The sequence below is a fragment of the Phyllostomus discolor genome, chromosome 7 (assembly GCF_004126475.2).
Source record: "Phyllostomus discolor isolate MPI-MPIP mPhyDis1 chromosome 7, mPhyDis1.pri.v3, whole genome shotgun sequence".
Lineage (NCBI taxonomy): Eukaryota > Metazoa > Chordata > Mammalia > Chiroptera > Phyllostomidae > Phyllostomus > Phyllostomus discolor.
Window position 1 is genome coordinate 50,710,947 of NC_040909.2, and position 19,370 is coordinate 50,730,316.

At 36.2% G+C, this 19,370-nt stretch overlaps 1 protein-coding gene across 1 annotated transcript in view; it reads right to left on the minus strand.

The window, feature by feature from the left end:
* Window positions 1-2,000: 2,000 nt before the first annotated feature.
* Window positions 2,001-19,370, minus strand: part of DNAH12 (dynein axonemal heavy chain 12) — a 275,242-nt gene continuing 257,872 nt past the window's right edge. The window contains 14 exon segments of the mRNA XM_028518986.2: window positions 2,001-2,097; window positions 2,100-2,147; window positions 2,150-2,257; window positions 3,451-3,523; window positions 4,323-4,409; window positions 4,948-5,051; window positions 5,054-5,084; window positions 9,408-9,430; window positions 9,433-9,475; window positions 9,478-9,613; window positions 11,776-11,879; window positions 15,479-15,667; window positions 15,936-16,169; window positions 17,353-17,490. Coding sequence (XP_028374787.1) covers window positions 2,069-2,097; window positions 2,100-2,147; window positions 2,150-2,257; window positions 3,451-3,523; window positions 4,323-4,409; window positions 4,948-5,051; window positions 5,054-5,084; window positions 9,408-9,430; window positions 9,433-9,475; window positions 9,478-9,613; window positions 11,776-11,879; window positions 15,479-15,667; window positions 15,936-16,169; window positions 17,353-17,490 — 1,347 coding nt within the window. The 3' untranslated portion in view covers window positions 2,001-2,068.

The window sequence follows — 19,370 nt, forward strand, 5'->3', positions numbered from 1 at the left end:
AGGAAAACAACAAATTTAAAAACAAAAAATAACCAGAAGTTTCAGAAAATCAAACTTCATGGAAGTCCGACAACCAAAGAGTTAAAGAAGAAACATTCATCCAGAAGAGCAGGAGGGGCAGAAAGGACTCATGGCAAGGTGCTGGCTGGAGGACTGGGGCAGGTGGGGCGGTGGCTGGCGGACCCAGTGGTCCCACATTTTCATTCAGATAAACTGGAAAGAACAACTGGGGAGCGAGACAAACTGCAAAACTGAGGGTTCCAGCACTGGGAAATAAAGACTTAAAACCTCTGACTGGAAAAAACTTGTGGGGGTTGCAGCAGCGGGAAAAACTCCCAGCCTCATAGGAAAGTTCATTGGAGAGACCCACAGGGTCCTACAACATACACAAACCCATCCACATGGAATCAGCACCAGAGGGCCCAATTTGCTTGTGGGTAGTGCAGAAAGTGACTGAAACTGGCCCAAATCGGAGAGAATGGCATTATTCCCTTTTGGACCCCTCCCCAACATACAGTGCTACAAAGCAGCAAGGTGGGTTGCCCTGCCCTGGCAAATACCTAAGGCTCTGTCCCTTACTACCTTGTAACAGGTGTGCCAAGACAAAAGAAAAATATTCCAAATGAAAGACCCGATCAAAGCTCCAGAAAAAATACAACTAAGTGATGAAGAAATGGTGCAATCTGTGTACCTTATAGATGCACAGTTGAAAACACTGGTAATAAGGATGCTCACAGAAATGGTGAGTCTGGTTGCAAAACACAGGAAGAAGTGAAGGCTATGCAAAGTGAAATAAAGGGAAACCAACAGTAACAGGAAAAGAAAATGGTACCCAAATCCAGCAGTTTAGAACAGAAGGAAGAAATAAACGTTTCACCAAACAAGAATTCAAAAAAATGAGGAGAGGCTCAGGAACCTCTGGGACAACTCTAACCATTCCAACATCCAAATCATAGGGGTTGCCAGAAGAAAAGGAAAGAGCAAGAAATGGAAAACTTATTTGAAAACATAATAAAGGAAGAAATTTCCCAATGTGGTGGAGGAAATAGACTTCAAGAAGTCCAACAAGCTCAGAGACTCCCAAAAATGTTGGACCCAAGGAAAGCATACACCAAGGCACATCATAATTACATTACCCAAGGTTAAAGATAAGGAGAGTATCTTAAACAAGCAGTGAGAGAAAAGGAGACAGTTCCCTATAAAAGAGTGCCCATAAGACTATCAGGCTGATTTTTCAAAAGAAACCTTTCATTCAAGAAGGGGCTGGAAAGAGTATTCCAAGTCTCTTGAAAGGCAAGGACCTACATCCAAGATTACTCTATCCAGCAAAGCTATCATTAGAATGGAAGGGCAGATAAATTGCTTCCCAGATAAGGTCAAGTTAAAGGAGTTCATCACCACCAAGCTCTTATTATATGAAATGTTAAAGGGACTTATCTAAGAAAAAGAAGATAAAAAATACAAATTGTTAAATGAGAACAGACTCACAACTATCAACAACCAAATCTAAAAACAAAAACAGAAGCAAACTAAGCAAACAACTAGAACAGGAACAGATTCACAGAAGTAGAGATCACATTGAGGGTTATCAGTAGGGAGTGAGAGGGGGGCAGAATTGGGGAAAAGGTACAGGGAATAAGTAGCATTAAACGGTAGGTACAAAATAGACGGGTAGTTTAAGAATAGTACGGGAAATGGAGAAGCCAAAGAACTATATGTAGGATCCATGGACATGAAGTAAGGTGGAGGAATAACAGTGGGAGGTGGGGTACAGGGTGGAGGGGAATACAGGGGAGAAGAAAGTGGGATGACTGTAATGGCATAATCAATACTATATTGTATTTAAAACAACAAAAAAACAAAAACGAAGGCTGTATTCCAATCAACAGTGATGTATCAGGGAGGGTGGCAAGGCGAAGACCTTTCAAAAAGACAATTTAAGAATGTTACCAAGGTACTTAGTTTTATTATTTATATATATATGTGTGTATATATATATCTTGAAGTGTGTGAAAACACTGGGGTGTTTTTTTTTTACACTTCAGATGTTTTCTTAAATTTGTCCAATTTAGTCATCCAACTGACAAAGCAAAGCAACCCGCGCTTAATCCAGTGTTGAGTAGGTTGGTCTGTTTTTAACAACATGCAATGACAAAATTAGTAGAATGTCCTGTAGTGGAAAGAGTTCCTTTCCGTTCACTTGTCTTGTAGAGGGGACAAATGTAGGCATTCGACTTCACAATCTCAGACTTTTGAGCTTGAAAAAAAAACACAAAAACAAAAGAAACATGTTCATTTGGTAAAGGAAAAACAGGCAGTGGTACTAAAGAACAACTATTTTGTAATAAAATGGCAAGTACTAAATCTTAGACTATGGTTATAATATTTGAATACTTGTAAGTTGGTGTTTTAAAAAGTTTATAGTAATTATAGTTATGGAATAAAGAAGTGATTTAGTATGGTTCATGATTGTAGGTCTAGAGGACGGGAATTGATTTTAAGGTCCAGATTATTTACTAGGCAAGAAAACACCGAAGTGGACTTGGGAGAGAAGGACTATGAGAAGGAGACGACGGTAGGGAAGAAGGAATAAAATACAGCACAGGTAATGGGAGAGATGCAAAAAAGGAGACAACTGCTTAGAGCTCTAAAACAGGAATCCCTAAATTAGAAGTTGAAGTTACTATTTGTTTACAGCAGATTATTATAAGAAAACCACACCAATTCTTACCTACTCACAAAAAGAACTTATATACAATCCTTGAAAAGTTAGGGATGAGATACTAAGAGTCTTTCTAAACTAAGGTCATATTTCTCCTAGTTATAAATTGAACTGCATTAATAATAAAAATACTTAATGGGTTGAGTAGTGATTATGGGTGATTTGTAAATCTTTTCATTTGCAGTTACTTGAGAATAAAAAAAAATTAGAGAAAAAGAGAAAACAAAAGAATGAATTTCATTTGTTCAGACTTGTGGAAAATGATGACAGCAGGAGGAGGGAAGGAGCAAGTTGTTTTCCCAAGGGAGCATAAGTGGCCTGCACCCCAGTGGCTTTGGGGCATCTGGCTGACTCCTGTGCCTAGGCATTTTTTATAGCCAAAAACTCTATTTGTGTCTCTGAGAGGTGTGCAAAGAAAGGCACTTGAGAATCAAAATATTGATGGGAAGCTCTAGACTCTGAAAGTAGACTGGTAGGGGAGAGGCAAAGAAATGTTACATCCCAAGGGGTAAGAGCAAAAAGAGGCAGAATGATATTCCTAAAATAATGTAAATGCAACACAAAAAGGGGGAGGAACCATATATTTCCAGTGTAAACACTGTCTCTACTTACTGTAACTGGACAAAATTCTGATAGGTTTGAGCAGAGACTTATTTGGAGGAACAGTTAAAAATATCTATCATTATCCTCCCTAAAACTATAAGAAATTTTGTTAGAAGTATATTTACTTGGTTTTATCCATATGATGGGCATCAGGTCAAACAGAAGTTTGGGATATTGTTCAGCAAGTAATCCACTGTGAAGAGAAATTGAGATATATTTATTAGACATAAGATGAAAATTTCTTCTTAGAAATTACTACTTGGATAGTTACTATAAGAGATAACCAGAGATAGCAGAAAAAAAATGTAAAAAAAAAGAAAGAACAATAACAACAACAACAAAATCAAACCCAAGGAAGAGGCAATGAAGAATTGAAATGAAAGTATGGAAAGGCTACATGTACAAACAGCGGACAAATATCAACTCCTGCCATTTTTAAAGTACTGCCCATGAGGTAGACACTGAGCTACAACATTGACCCTCACAATAATCTTGTCCCCATTTCTATTTCACAGATAAAGAGTGGAGGCTCAGAAAGGTTGAGCAGTTTTCTCATAGTAACATAGCTCTTAAATGCCAGTGTCAGCATTCAAACATAGGTCTGCCTATCCAGAAAATGTGGTTTCTTTCCCCTATGCTACATTGTTTGTTTGCCTATTTGTTTGAAAGGAGGGAAGAAAGAAAGAAAAAGATAAATGTATATATAAAGAAAAGTAAGTTAAGAGAAATTTCATCACCCAGTACAGTGATGAAAAAGAGAAATAATCAAATGAACTATGTGCATTCAAGTCTTCTCACAGGTAGTCCTGTCTTAGAATAAATTATCTCTGTAGAACCACTTTCTTGCTCCTTCTTAAGTGATTTTGTCTGCCTTGGCCTTTAACCTCCCTTGAGAGCAAAGTCTAACCCTGACTTGGGAAATAGGGGAAGATGCTATTCGACCTAAGATTTAGCTACAACCAAAGAGGTGTTCCCAATGGAAACCACAGACCTTGTTTCTGTCCCAGCGTGCTCCATCGAGATACAACCCATGGATATAAACTCCATCTTCTGGTGCTGTCTCAGATGTATTAGAAGGAATAACCTGAAGGTAGAGGCACATGATGGTAATGATCTCCTCCCCAGAAAACTTCAGTGTCATAAAGAAAACATTAGCTAAATCTTCACAACACATTCAGGGAAACTCCACTATCGTATAGCTTCTTAAACTATAAATGTTTCAGTAAAATGTAAATGTAAAAACGTACAATACAGTCCTTTTGGAAGCCTTTTATCGGGTTTTACTGTACTTCATATTAAAGTTTGCTAAAATAGAAGAGCAGCATTGAATTTTTTTAAAAGAGAATTTTTATGAGTTTGTTTGAGCCAAAACTGACAATGTATGCCCAGGAGCAAGATTTCAAATGTTACTGGGTTATTTGAATTCAATATTGAGATATATAAAAGCTCTATGATAGATACAGTAAGATAAATATTATATCCTTTCTTTGTGAAACTCAAAGAATGAAAAGAAGTCAAACTGTATATAATGTGCTATAAAATATGAATTCTGCATATCCTCTTTGCTTAAATACATGACTTTGATGTAATCATATACTGTGGAGATTAAGGAGTTACTATACCTCAAATTCATATCCTAGTAAATCAATTGGGATGGTATATTTTCTGGCATAATTCTGCATAGCTCCAGTTAAAAAGGCTTGGGTGAAAAAGAAACCAGATAGCAAAATACACAAGGTGCTCCTGAATTATACCAGTCCTATAAAGGAAAACCAAAATGCATTATGTTCATTTGTTCAACTTACACAAGTGTCACCTGACACACAGTCCCTGATTCTGGGTTTTGTGTGTGTTGCCCACAGCTTTCCACCACAGGGCTCTCTTCCCTGACACCAAACCTATAACCTATCCTGGCCCTCCTACTTCTTTTCCTTCTAGTTACTCTTCTTGGAAAGTTCGAACTCATTTTTAGCATTAACCTGAATAAAACAAAGTTTCAAAGATTCAAATTTTCTTCAAAAAGCCAAATATAAATTATTTAGATTTATTGTATTACTTAATCCCACTCAAAAGCACCCATCTTCAGAAATATTACCCATTAGCTAACTATAGCCCTCATGTGTTGATTTCAGTTATTTAACCTTCTTTACCTCCCGGCCTCCATGCCCCCTGCCCCCATTCCAGTTTAGATATTTATGGTCTTCTTTCTGTATCAATGTGTACCTCTTCTTGTTTCTTCTCTCTTTGTTCAATATATCTGTAATAATGCTGCTAGACTATACCTCACCATGCATGGTTTGGTTCAGGTCTAGTATCTCTAATGATTCTTCAATGATCTACCACTATCCCACCAAATTAGAGATTATATTTACCTTAGTCTCCTGTTCAAGATATTTCAAAATTTGGCTCCAAGTTGTATTTCTAGCTCTCTCCTTTTTAATTCCCTTTCAAGAATCTTACATTCTAACCAGAATGCACCAGTTGCAGGTTTCTTCTCTGTACTGAGTGGACATCTGTTGTGTTTTCTCCTTATCTCAAAGTGAAACTACTCTTATGTCTCCCTGGAGGATTAACCCTCTTACCCCCTCAATACAAGCACTTCTGTGGCGGTATTACACCTCCTGGTGTGGGCATGTGATTCATGCCTATCTAATCACACCCCCGGTCACAATGAGTGAATCTAGAAAGGACATGTGACCCAATCAAAGCCAGAAATGCTGAGACTCTTGCTGGGACTTTTGGGGAAAAGACTCACTTTCAGCTCTTTGAAGTTGTGTGGATGTGAGGCTAGAGCTGCTTTTGCTCTCTTGCTGCTATCAGACAAAAATCCAACTGAGACTACTTAACTCACAGACACTGGAGCCAAAGGATGAAGTGCAAGAAGCCAAGAACAGGTAACCATGTTTGTACCCCAGCTCAAATCCTATCTGGGGCCACTTTTCTACCTGGATTTTCCACTTACAGAAAGGAACAAACTTTGTTCTTGCTTATGTCAAATTTTCACAATAGAATCCCCTTTAAATTATATTATGCCACAGCTATTTCTCTAAGTCCTCTACCTTTTTTTTGCAGTGTCCGAATTCATTCATCCTTTAGACCCAATTCAAATACTATCTCATCCAATAAACAAACTCTGCTTTCCTGAGCTAAAAGAACTTTCTTTCTTCTTTGAGTTTCCAGAGCATTTTATATGTTGGTCTTTTATGACATGTCCATTACCATATTGAAATAGTTTTTTCTTAGATACATAGGCTACCTGCCTATAGGCTATTGGCAACTTTGTCCAACAATAAGGTACTTTGGACAAAGTACTCTGTCTCTGGGAGAGCTGCATACTATGAAAGAAGCCATCTTTGCTTCCTAGGAGGAAGAGAACAAAGCACTGCTGGAGATATTGAAACACGCCACTGCTACAGATACTAGAAGCTATCAGATCAAGAAGTGATAGAGAAAAAGATGGGGTGTGATAAGGGCACAAGCCAGGCAGAAGCAGCACCACACACAAGAAAGCTAGAAGAACCCAGAAGGCAAGTGTTTAGAAAATCCCCTTACTCACACTAGGGCTTCATTTAGCCAAGAATGCCATGAGTATCTGGGTCAGCTACTTTTATACAATCTTTGAATAGCTACCATTAACTGAGTGCTTAGTACACACCAAGCACTGTGCTAAGAGCTTTACAATTATCACCTCAAATAGTCCACAAAATAACTCAGTGAATTAGGTATTTTCCTCCCATTTTACAGATGAGAAAACTGAGTCCAGAAAGATGTGTATCTTGCTCAAATTCACACAGATAATATCAGATCCTGAATTTAATATGAAATTACTGCCAATGTGTGAGAAAGCTTTTTTAAAAGGTACAGGAAGGAGAAAGAGAAGATAAATAGAGTGAACAATGGAAGAGAAATGAGAAAAGGATAGAAAACTCTGGATCACTCATTTGCTTAATCTGTTAACTCTAAGGATGATTAGGAGGTGCAGTCAAAAGTCCAAGAGAAAGAAAGATGAAGAGAAAATTGTGTAGCCTCTGTAAGGATAAGAGTACAATGGGGGAGATCCATTCAGGGGAAGATTCGTATTACAGGGTAATAAAGGTGCTCAATAATGAGTTAGGCCTTTCTTACTCATTCAAATGGAATGATTTCAAAGGGAAATCCAAATTTCAGAAAGTAGAGAGTTTGATGTGAACTTATATTAACAACAACAAATTGAATTTGTTCTGGAGACTGTTTCAGCTGGCTCCATGCCAGGACCCCTCTAGATAATTAAGCCAAAGACTCACCAAAGCCTTCAGGAACAAAGCAGTACACTGAAATGCAAACAGTACCAATAAAAGTTCCAGAAAAGTTTGGGAAATAACTGGTGTATGAAAAAAGTAAAATTGTGGCAAGGGAATGGTGCTTTTGATAAGGGACAGAAAGAGGCCAGTACATACAGGAAGAAGTAAAAGGCACATTGTAGATATGGCTAGTAATCACCCAGGTGTATACACACTCACTTATCTAATTAGCAAGGATAAAAATGAACACAAATTACTGAGGAACAGGCACTCATAATCACTACTTATGGGGAAAAATTGCATAATTTTTCTGGAGGATAAATAGGTAATGTATATCAAAAGTTCTAAAAATAGCCCTGGCTGTTGTGGCTCAGTAGATTGAGCACCAGAGTGTAAACCAAAGGGTCACTAGTTTGATTCCCAGTCAGGGCACATGTCTGGGCTGCAGGCCAGGTCCCCAGTGGGGGACACTTGAGAGGCAACCACACACTGATGTTTCTCTCCCTTTCTTTCTCCCTCCCTCCCCCTCTGTAAAAATAAATAAAATCTTTTTTTAAAAGCCTAAAATATACAAATGAATCAATTAAAGCATAAGACACCACCAACCAAGAGGGGTTTTTCTAGGAACACAAAGATGGTTTTACATTTGGAAATGTAGTAATATAATTCAATGCAATAATGACCTAAAGAAAATAAAAATGACATCACCAGCAATACATGCTGAGAAGGCATTTGATAAAGTTCAACAATTTCTGATTTACAAAAGAGTAGTCCAATTTACTGCTTACCACATACTATAGACTTACCCTATGAAATAAAAGTGCCCATTTTATGAATGAAGAAATTGAGGCTAGTAAGTGGGCAAATCTTCTACAGTGTAATCACTTAAAACTTAAAAATTCTATAATGGTTCTTTGGTTACATGTATAATTTGTATAAAGCTCCTATAAATTAACATTTTAAAAATAAGTGCAAAATAAAAATGGCCTAGGAAATTCACAGAAGAATATACAAATGGCAAGCACACATACCAAAGGAAGCACAAGCTCACTAATAAATAACCTAAGAAACTTAAACTGAAACAATAAGAAAAGGTTGACGTCAAAAAAAGGGAGAGGTATGAGAAAGCATGTCCCTCCACATCTTTACATGCACTGGATATTTTATGATAAACTTCTACAGTGAAATAAATAAGTTTTTATGTAATCAAAAAGTAACCAAACACTAAAAGGTCATATACCTATGTAAGTTTCCAAAAAGTATTTTTGGGTCTCTCCCCACCCCCTATCCCTATATAAATACCAACCATAGGATGGAAGTAAGCTGAGGTGTGAGGAAGGAGAAATAGTGGCTTGCCCTATGCTTACTTTCCTGCTCTGAGCATCCTCATGTGTGTGTCTGGGGTGAGAGTGAGGGGTAAGAATGGAGACAAGATTTCAAAGCACTCATCTTTTCCCTATTTTTATGAGGTAAGAGCTGAGAAGCAACTGATTTCTAAGACAATGGCCTATTATCAATAAATCCAAGCCTCAGGCTCTTTTTGTGATTTATCATCAGTATTAAAATCATAAGACCATGTTTGAACTATGAACACAGAATCTTCAAAATATAAATGTCACATATTACTTGGGTTTGAGTAAAGCAAAATTTTAATTCTCAATACTTTGAATGTATGCAATTTGCAATATTCTAAAATTTTGATTAGATTATCAGGAAATTGACTAAATCACATTCCATTAAACTCAGAGACCTCAGGTGACCATAGCCATTTCTAATGTCTCTCATGAGATATAGTCTTTTACCTGTAGAAAGCTCAACCGGGCTAGAAATCTGTGATGTAACTTCCTAGGGGCTTAAGACTTGGGGTATGATTCGTTTGGCCCATATTTCTGGAACTTTTCCAACAAGCAAACTGCCAGAGAGTGCCTCCAATGCAGAATCCATTACAACCACACCCTTAATAGCTTTTTCAAGGTCCCGTAGACTGTTACGTATAGTTTTAGTTAAACTGCAAGAAAAAAAAATATGTCATCAACATATATATGAAGTAAATCTCATCATGGAGCCTTTCAGAAGAATAGTAGGAATCTCCACTCAGCTTTATAAGGGTGTTTCCCAAAGTATAGTCACCTGTACATGTAATGTAGGTAATTTTAGGTTATACTAAATGAACATTTTTCATTTTAATAATAAACACTTTTAAACCATTCTGAATATTTTATTTTGTATCATCTGTTATTTTCTAAGCATATAGGCATATTTTATTTTTAAATAAAAAGAGATTATAGTACAATGCACTGTTTTGTAATATACAATTTTCATTTAACAATGTGTGATGGACCATCTTTCATAGCAATAAATATAAATCTACAACACAAATTTTACTAGCTGTGATTGTGACTATATGGTTATATTATAATTTACTGAAAATGCTTATTCCTTAAAACATTTATTTTTATTACACAATTAATATATGTTTATTGGAGGAAATTTTGAAGTTAAAAAGCCACAATGTAACAAGTACAAATGAACCATGATCTCACCAGCCATGGTTAATCCATTTAATATTTTAGTTTACAGTTTTCCTTACTTTTTTTAAAAAAGGATTTTTTCAAAAGGGGGAAAACTGGAGACAACTGTAATAGGCTAAACAATAAGTTTTTTAAAAACCTAAAAATTAAAAAGATATATTTATTTGTTCAAAAGTTAAGTAGAGAAATAGAAGATATTTTTAAAAAGATCAAATTGCATTTCTAGAGGTAAAATACAGTATCTGAGATGAAAATATCACTAGATAAGATTAAAATCAGATTTTATATTTGCAAAAGAAGAGATTATTGAACTTGAAGATGTAGCACTAGAAACTACACAAAATGAACAGAAGAAAAAAAGCACAAGAATGAAAATGCTCCAAAGTCTTAGTGAAAAAAAATAAAAATAAAAATGGATTTTTGTTATGTACTATTTTACTTAACAATACTGATGGACTTACTTGTATAACACCATTATTGATGGCTGCATAGAATTCCATTGTACAAAAATAACTGACTTTATATAACCAACAATTAACTGTTAGTTGATATTTAGGCTTCTTATTTGGCCATTCAAAACATACTACCATAAACAGTCTTGTAGCTTATTACTTTTTTCAGGTCAAAATTATGCCAAAAAAATGGGTGGTTAAAAGTTATGCAAAATGGACATGATAACATTTTTAAATGTAGTAAATAATACAACTAGCTTTCTGGCTGTTATTGCTTAGGGCCAGGATAATTTAAAGAGAATGATTTATGGAAAAATATTATGTAAATAATGTTACAGGTAACTTTAAAATGTGGAAAAAGTTATACAAGTGTTATGCAATGGATGAAACTGAGGAAACACTGTGTCACAGCACAAAGTGCATACTCCTTTATGCACTTCCAAATACTTGGGTTCCCACTTAGGCCTAAACTGCTAAGAACACCATAAATATACCTGTTGTGAGGCTTTTAGGCTGGAGGCCTAAGCAACTGAGGGATAATATGTTATTTTATATATATATATATATGTATGTATATTATACATATATATGTTTATATGCTCTTATGAAATACTGAATTAAGGCATTATAGTTTTTTAATGTGTTTTATTTTAAAACAAGTCTAGAAACCCAGATAAACTTGGAAACACTTTAGAAATTCATGACCAAACAGTCTCCATTCTTTAAGCCAGTACTGAATTGTAGGAAATTCAATTAAAAAATATCAAAGCAAATAATCTGTCTGTTACCATGAGTTATCTCATCAACCTAGATTGTACTCTGGAAGAAAAAGGAGGTGTATAAGTGTCAAATGGAAGAAAATTGTCAAAAGATGTGACTACACACAGGCCTAATTAATGCTTGTTTCATCTTTAGTCCCTGAAAAGAATAGTAATGGATTTATGAGAACTTTCTGATTAATGAATATTTTTAACTAGATCTTTTTTTATCATCATTGTTAACATTATAAAAGTATATCTTCACTTCTGGGACAAAAGGTTATGCAATTAAATTATAAATAAAGGGCAGAATTCTAAAGAAATGACAGGTTTTGATAACTTTTCTTAAAATTTAAGTCAATACCAATATGTCTTTTTATCAATGTTGGTTTGGTCACCCCCTGAATCATTGAGGATATAGATCCTTACTTGTTAAATCTTTCCATTTCTTGTACTAACACAGTATTCATGCTCTCTTCACTATCTCACAGGATACTTCTGTAGGGCTGATCAATGTCAAAATCATTTGGTAGCTAAAAAAATAGATTGCAAGATCACATATTACTCTCAGAATAGATAATTAGTTCCATTCAGCTATAATATCACTGATAACTAACCGAAGAAGTTACTAAGTGTTAAGTATGTGCTAACTGCTTTCCATACATTATCTCATTTAATCCTTGGTATTTCCCGCTTATGTGGCCATATTATCTTCATTTACAGATAAGGACATTTAAGTTAGAGAGGAAAAGTAACTGCCCAGGTCACACAGTGATGTGTTTAAGTCCACAGGTCTCTAACTCCAAGGCCTATGCTGCAGGACATAGCACTTCTCAGTAGATAAACATTTCTGAAAGTTGTATATTTCTTTTTGTAAATGGAATCTTATTTTGTATTGATAAAACCTGACTGTACCATTTTATAACTGTTTTATATTGATTCCAACCAATTATCGACTGGCTGCAAGTAGTTTGCTCTTATGCCACTGTCAAATAATTGATGTATGAATATAGCAGAATTCCAGGGCATAGAGAGAGAGAAGGCTGCCCGAGTGTCTGATTTCTATGAGGACCTCAGAGATGCTTGAGAAGTGATGAAAGGGGACCTTGGGACTGATGATTAAGCCACATGATGCTGGAATTCACCCTCCTTAGGGATAAAGAAGTTTCCCAATCAGGGAAAGTCCCAAACTAAAAAAGTCGAGCTACCCACAGTGTATCCAAGTGATGGTCCATGGGTGGTTGCAAAAGAAATTTTTCTAAGTCACACTAGGTGGTATCATTCAAGGACCCCTTGCTTAGCATAACCCTCTACCCCAAACAAGTCCTAGATTCCACTGCCCGGTGACTTCCTGTTAGGGGTCTTGTAAATGCCACCATTCAGCAAGGATAAGAACCTTTCCCCACAGAGATAAAACATGGAACTGGTAAAGGGTCAGGATGAGAAGAGGCAAACAACAGAAGAAGTGTTCCAGGAGTAGGGGCCAGAAGAGACTAGTTTGCTCTCACTTAGGGGTCATAGGCATTGATTCTCCTCTCTCTTCTTCAGGGGCCACAGCCAGGCGTATAATGATAGGTGCTTAAGGAGTGGTATCAGGAAGGCTACCTACTGCGAGAGAGTTTAGGAGTGGTGCTGTCCATGGACTTTCAAGGCAGATGGGACTATGGGTCAAGATTCTGCTATGTCAGAGTGCCTAACAGTAAAATACACTGAAATATGGGGAAAAATTAACACTATTTTCTCTGAAGGGAATTGTGAAGATCTGTGCTTGGGACTATCATCTTTTTTAAAGTTACATTAACTTCTTATTGAATTAACATAGAAAAAAGGGTAAGAATAGAGGAGTATCATTCCACATTAGCTGTAGGGCTAACTAAGTACATTGGTCTGTATTATGAAAAAAGAAAGAGCTCTAACAGTTTAATTTAGTGCTGATGTTATCTACCTTTGCCTCCTCACTTTCTAAGGTATAGCTTAAAAATTATTTCTCCTTAATCCAGTTAAGTTCAGACCATTTCCTCCATTATTAAAAAGGTCTTTGCTTAGAAATGGTAATAAGTTATATAAGTTCATTAGTTCATCCACAAATAAAGTTACTAAGAACATACCATGTGCCCAGCATTATGCAAAGTACTATCTATCTATCTAACAGCTGAAGTCAATTCATTAAAAAGGTTGATTTAATATTCCAAGTAATGAAAAGCAAAGGCCTGCAACCAAGATTACTCTATTCAGCAAGGCTCTTAATTAAAATGGAAGGTAAAAATAAGGAGCTTCCAGGACAAAAAAAGTCTAGAAGAATAACACCTCCTCCAAACCAGCACTATGTGACATGCTAAAGGGACTGCTTTAAGAAGTAGAAGAAACACAGTGAGAGAGAGAGGAACACAGGTACAAAGGGAGTAAAATGGGAATGAATAAGTACGTATTAATAATAATCTTAAATGTGAATGGATTAAACGTTGCAATCAAAAGACATGGGGTAGCTGAACGGATAAGAAAACATGACCCACACATATGCTGCCTACAAGGAACCTACGTCAGAACAAAAGACCTACACAGAATGAAAGTGAAGGGTTGGAAAAAAATATTCCAAGCAAATGGTCAGGAAAAAAAAAGCCAGGGTGGCAATACTTGTATCACACAAAATAGACTTCAAAACCAAGGATATAAAGAGAGACACAGAAGGACACTTCATAATCCTCAAGGGAAGAATCCATCAAGAAGACAGAAACATTACAAACATATATGCATCCAACATAGGAGCACCCAAATATATAATGAAAATCTTGGAGGACTTCAAGAAAGATATTGACAGCAACACAATTATAGTAGGGGATTTTAACACTGCACTGTGAACAATGGATAGATCTTTCAAACAAAATATCAACAACAACATTGCCTCTCTGATTAAGTCAGTACACAACTGTCTCCAAAGCCTGTATGTTGTGGCTGGTTAGAGTAATTCTAAGTTGGTGAATTGTCAAATCAGGTTCCATGGATGTCTTTCCAGTATCTTTAAAAGTCATGCCTGAAAATGGGCAGAGGACCTGAACAGGCATCTCTCCCAAGAAGACATACAAATGGCAAACAGACATATGAAACAATGTTCAACCTCACTAGCTATTTGAGAGATGCAAAGCAAAACTACCATGAGATACCACCTCACACTTGTTAGGATGGCTATTATCAACAAGACAAGTGATAACCCGTGTTGGAGAGGTTGTGGAGAAAAGGGAACACTCATTCACTGTGAGTTGGAATGTAGGTTGGTACAGCCACTATTGAAAACAGTCTGGTGATTCCTCAAAAATTAAGAATACAGTTACCACATGACCCAGCAATCTCTCTCCTGAGTAATTACCCAACAAACTTAAAAACATGTATTCGCAAAGATATATGCACCCCTATGTACATTGTAATATTATTCATGGTGGCCAAGACATGGAAACCGCCAAAGTGTCCTTCAATAGAGGATTGAATAAAGAAGATGTGGTACATATATACAATGGAACACTAGTCAACCATAAGAAAAGATGAAATACTGCCATTTGTGACAACATGGATGGACATTGAGAATATCATGCTAAGTCAGTCAGAAAAAATGAAGAACCATATGATTTTACTCATATGTGAGATATAAAACTGAAACTTGTGGACACAGATAGCAATGTGGTGGTTCCCAGAGGGGTCAAACCATCATTTGACCATAGGTAGTGGGCATACAATGTACACTAGAAACCTATATGATTCTATTAACCAGTGTCACCCCAGTAAATTTAATTTTTAAAAAAGCCTTGGCTGGGTACAGCTTCTTGACTGACTTGTTTCTCAGTGAGAATGCACAGTGGTGAGTCAGGAGCAGGAGCAGGCTGATGGAGCTCTACTGCAGCTACAACCAGTCATCCACAAAGAGCTATGTGCAGTACTTTAAATTCACAATCTCTTTAATGTTCACAAGAACTTACTACCACTGTGTAGCTTTGGACACTAATGTTCAGAAAGGTAATATATCTCACTCAAGGTCATAATGCTCCTAAATGAAGTTTTCAGATTGCCATTTCAGTACCATTTTGATTTAAATTTATAAGCAACATATTTTAAAATGTTAAAATGGTATTTTAAACATTACCTTTTTGAGAATATCTTTGGTAATTTCTAGTAGAATCTGGTCAGTACTTCCTGAGGACCCTGTCTGTTTGGAGCCTCCCTGGGTGAGGAGCAAGGACTCAAAGAGAACTTTTGTTTGTTGAAGATCTTTGGAGATATCAACATTTTCATGTAATCCAAATATCTCAGGGTGTTGGGTAAATGGAAGTTGCTACCAAAATAGATTAAGCAAGCATCACATTTTCACTGGATACATTAATTCATAAGGTACACATGTACAGACCAAAGTGGGTTAAAAGTCAACGAAACAAACAACAAAGGAATCAAAATTTTCTAATTTTCAATTATTATTAGAAACAGAAGATACTAAAAATTGATTAAAATCATAATACTTATATAACTTGATACATTTCTAGGAAATATTTTACTATTTACTAATTACACTTAAATCTAACCCTATTTTCAGTGGTATTAGTTACCTTAATGAATTCAATGTAATCATTATATGTGCCTTTGGGAGGTGCAAAATAGTTTCCACTGGGAGAAAACTTATAATGAGGGTTTTCGATTATGTGTAGATTATAAAAGTCAGCCAGCATGGTTAAGAGGAGACGTCTGTCCCAATCATCTGTCACTCTTCCTCCATAGTTACACTCCCCAGTCAGGTAAGAGATAGCTTCAAATGGAACTGTGTCATATTCATTTATAAATAACTGAAACAAATGATACATAAAATGAGAAAAACAGTCTTTCACTTCATTTCCATTTTAAGGTGGCATTAAATATCTATCAATCAATAACCTCCGAATACACACAGAAATGGGATTGAAAGAATTATCTTCATGGGTTACCTGTGGGTAAACTTTAGGGGGCCTCATGTCATAAAAGCCTTCATTACAGCAAAAAAAGTAGAAAAGTATTAATATTCTATGTTGGCCTAGCTGGGCAAGTTCACTTCCTAGCTTTTGGTTTTCTTAAAAATAGGGATAATACCAACCTTATAGGATTGCTGTGAGAATTAGAATTGATATAAGTAATGTGCCTAGTTCAAAGCCTAAGTTAGTAGGGATTTACAGTGGATCGATCTATCTATCTATCTATCTATCTATCTATCTATCTATTTGTTTATTTAGAGGGGCCTGCTGACCACCTGAATGCCTCACATTGTGAGTCTCAACCTCTGTTACAGCTAAGGCCTAGACCTGTGCCCTGGGCTTGGATCCTCAGATGCATCCATCCCAGAATGAACTGGGGTTTGTAAAGCAACAAAGTAGAAACAGCAAAAAAATATTTTTTGATGACCAGAGTGTGTGTGGCAGGTATGTGAGCTGCAACATCTAATACTCAACAAGGGTAGAGGTGCTGCTCCTACCAGACGTAGTATGATTCTGGGTATGGCTCTGGATACCTTGGTTCTCCAGCTGTCTTGGTGATTCTGTGATCTACCCAATACTCTTTCAATAAATTCCTTTTCTATTTAAAGTAGACAGCCTGTTTATGTTGACTGATGAGCTGAATTGTAGATTTGACAGAGTGGAGGAGAATAGAGGTTAGTGAAGACCTATATAAAGCCAACATCAAGGGTTCTGCAAAAAGACAGAACTAGGGTCCTTGATGACAACACTATTGCCAAATCAACCAACTCCAGAGCCTATCCTTCCTGTGTACTTTTTATAATGTGAAATAAGTTTTATTATGCTTTAATCCAGTTTGAATCAGGTTTTCTATTATTTGTAGCAGAAAAAAATCCAGATGAAACCGGTGCTTCATTAAACCATAGTTATAATTACTATCTACCCATCTGTTAGTGATGTTGGGAGAACTGAATAAGTTATTCTAAGTAACTGTGTGATACACAGTGATCCTCCATTAGGGTTAGTTCCTGTCTAATTTTACCTGTAACTGTTGAATACTGATACGTAAGTCTGATTCATTAAATCCATATGGAATATTCCAACCAAGAGGACCAAATTTCTTTCTCTCTTGTACAAGTGCATGAAAAAAACAAACTCCAAACAGCAACTTCTCCCATGCCTTTAATATAAAAATTATATAAGAAGAAAAAAATTCTGATCAGATTTTTAAGTTAAATAAATGATCTTTTTCATTGTAACATTCTGTGATTATATATCTCTAAAAACAACTTAAAACAGACATGCTAACTAAAATAAGGCTTACTATACAAGTATTAATTTTATGACTTAAAACTTCCAAAGCTAGACAAACTGCAATAATATTAAATGTTATTAAAATGTAACAATTCTATCACTTACCAAAGTATTGGCTAATAATACTTTGGTATTGTTCACAGATATTTATAACTTCAATACTTAGATGGAATCCTATAGATTCACTGGAATATGCTTGAGATTACAAGTTCAGGAAAATAATTAATTATTATGAATAAATGCCAAAATATGGTTTCTGATTTTGTGACTTTCCATTTGGAGATTAAAAAAAAAATTATCTATTTATTTTTAGAGGGGAAGAAAAGGAGAAAAACATTGATGTGACAGAGAAACATTGATTGGCTACCTCTTGCACAGGTTCTGACTGCGGACTGAACCCACAACCCAGGCATGTGCCCTGACTAGGAATCAAACCAGTGACCTTTTGCTTTATGGGATGATGACCAATTAACTGAGCCACACTGATCATGGCTGGAGGTCAATTTTGAAACCACTGTTTAATTACTCTGTCCATGACATCTTCATATGTGTGTGACATACATGTCACATGGGCCTCTCACTAAGCATGTGTCAGTGCTCTGAAGGATGGCCTCCCATCCCTTTGCGGTCTCCCCAGATAAATTTCAAGTATGCTATGTAGCATGTATTTTAAGTTAGACCATCTCAAACATAATTCGAAATGCAATAAAAATCTATCCAGTTATTTTAATGGGATTCAGTAGCAGAAAGTGTTTCTATACTATTAAAATGAAAGTATACCATGGCTTAACTGAATAGCTGTATTCTTGAAATGTTGTAAATCAAAGCGTATTTCACATATACTGGATTAATGCTGTGGTGATACATTTAATAGGGGAAAAACATTTGTCAATGAGAGCAAAAAATAGGTATATTTCCCATGTTTTTTCACATAATGGGTTTCTTAAGGAGGTGATAATTTCTCCACTTTTTTAGCTTGTGCTTCTGAGCCATGAAAGCTCCTGTGGTGTCAGAGAAATGTTAGGAACAGAGTACAGAAAGAGGCATACTTAGGATGAGATGCTGTCTATCTAAGATGAGTCTGAATGCCCAGAGAATTGCTTTCTACAGCTGTGGCTGGATTTAGATAAGGGATGAAGAAATGTATGTGATAAAAGGTATCAGAGGAATCTGTCAGTCTTGTTATCTAGATTCTTAAAAAAAAAACTATAAAGATACAACATGGTGGAATAAGTGAAAGCTACACTAACCTCCTCCTAGGACCAAACTGGAATGACAACTAAATTTTTTTTTAGATTTTATTTTATTTAATTTTTTTAGAGAGGGAAGGGAAGGAGAAAGAGAGAGAAAGAAACATCAGTGTGGGGTTGCTGGGGGTCATGGCCTGCAACCCAGGCATGTACCCTGACTGGGAATTGAACCTGCGACACTTTGGTTCACAGCCCGCGCTCAATCCACTGAGCTATGCCAGCCAGGCCCTAATACAACTAAATTTTTTAAAGATTTTATTTATTTATTTTTAGAGAGGGAAGGGAGGGAGAAAGAGAGAGAGAGAGAGAAACATCAATGTGCGGTTGCTGGGGGTCATGGCCTGCAACCCATGCATATATCCTGACTGGGAATTGAACCTGCGACACTACAACTAAATTTTTAAAAATCATCCTGAATAGCCAACTGAACACTAGCTGGAGAGAAGCCTTATAATTAAGGATAGAAAGAAGAAACCACATTGCTACAAAAAGACTA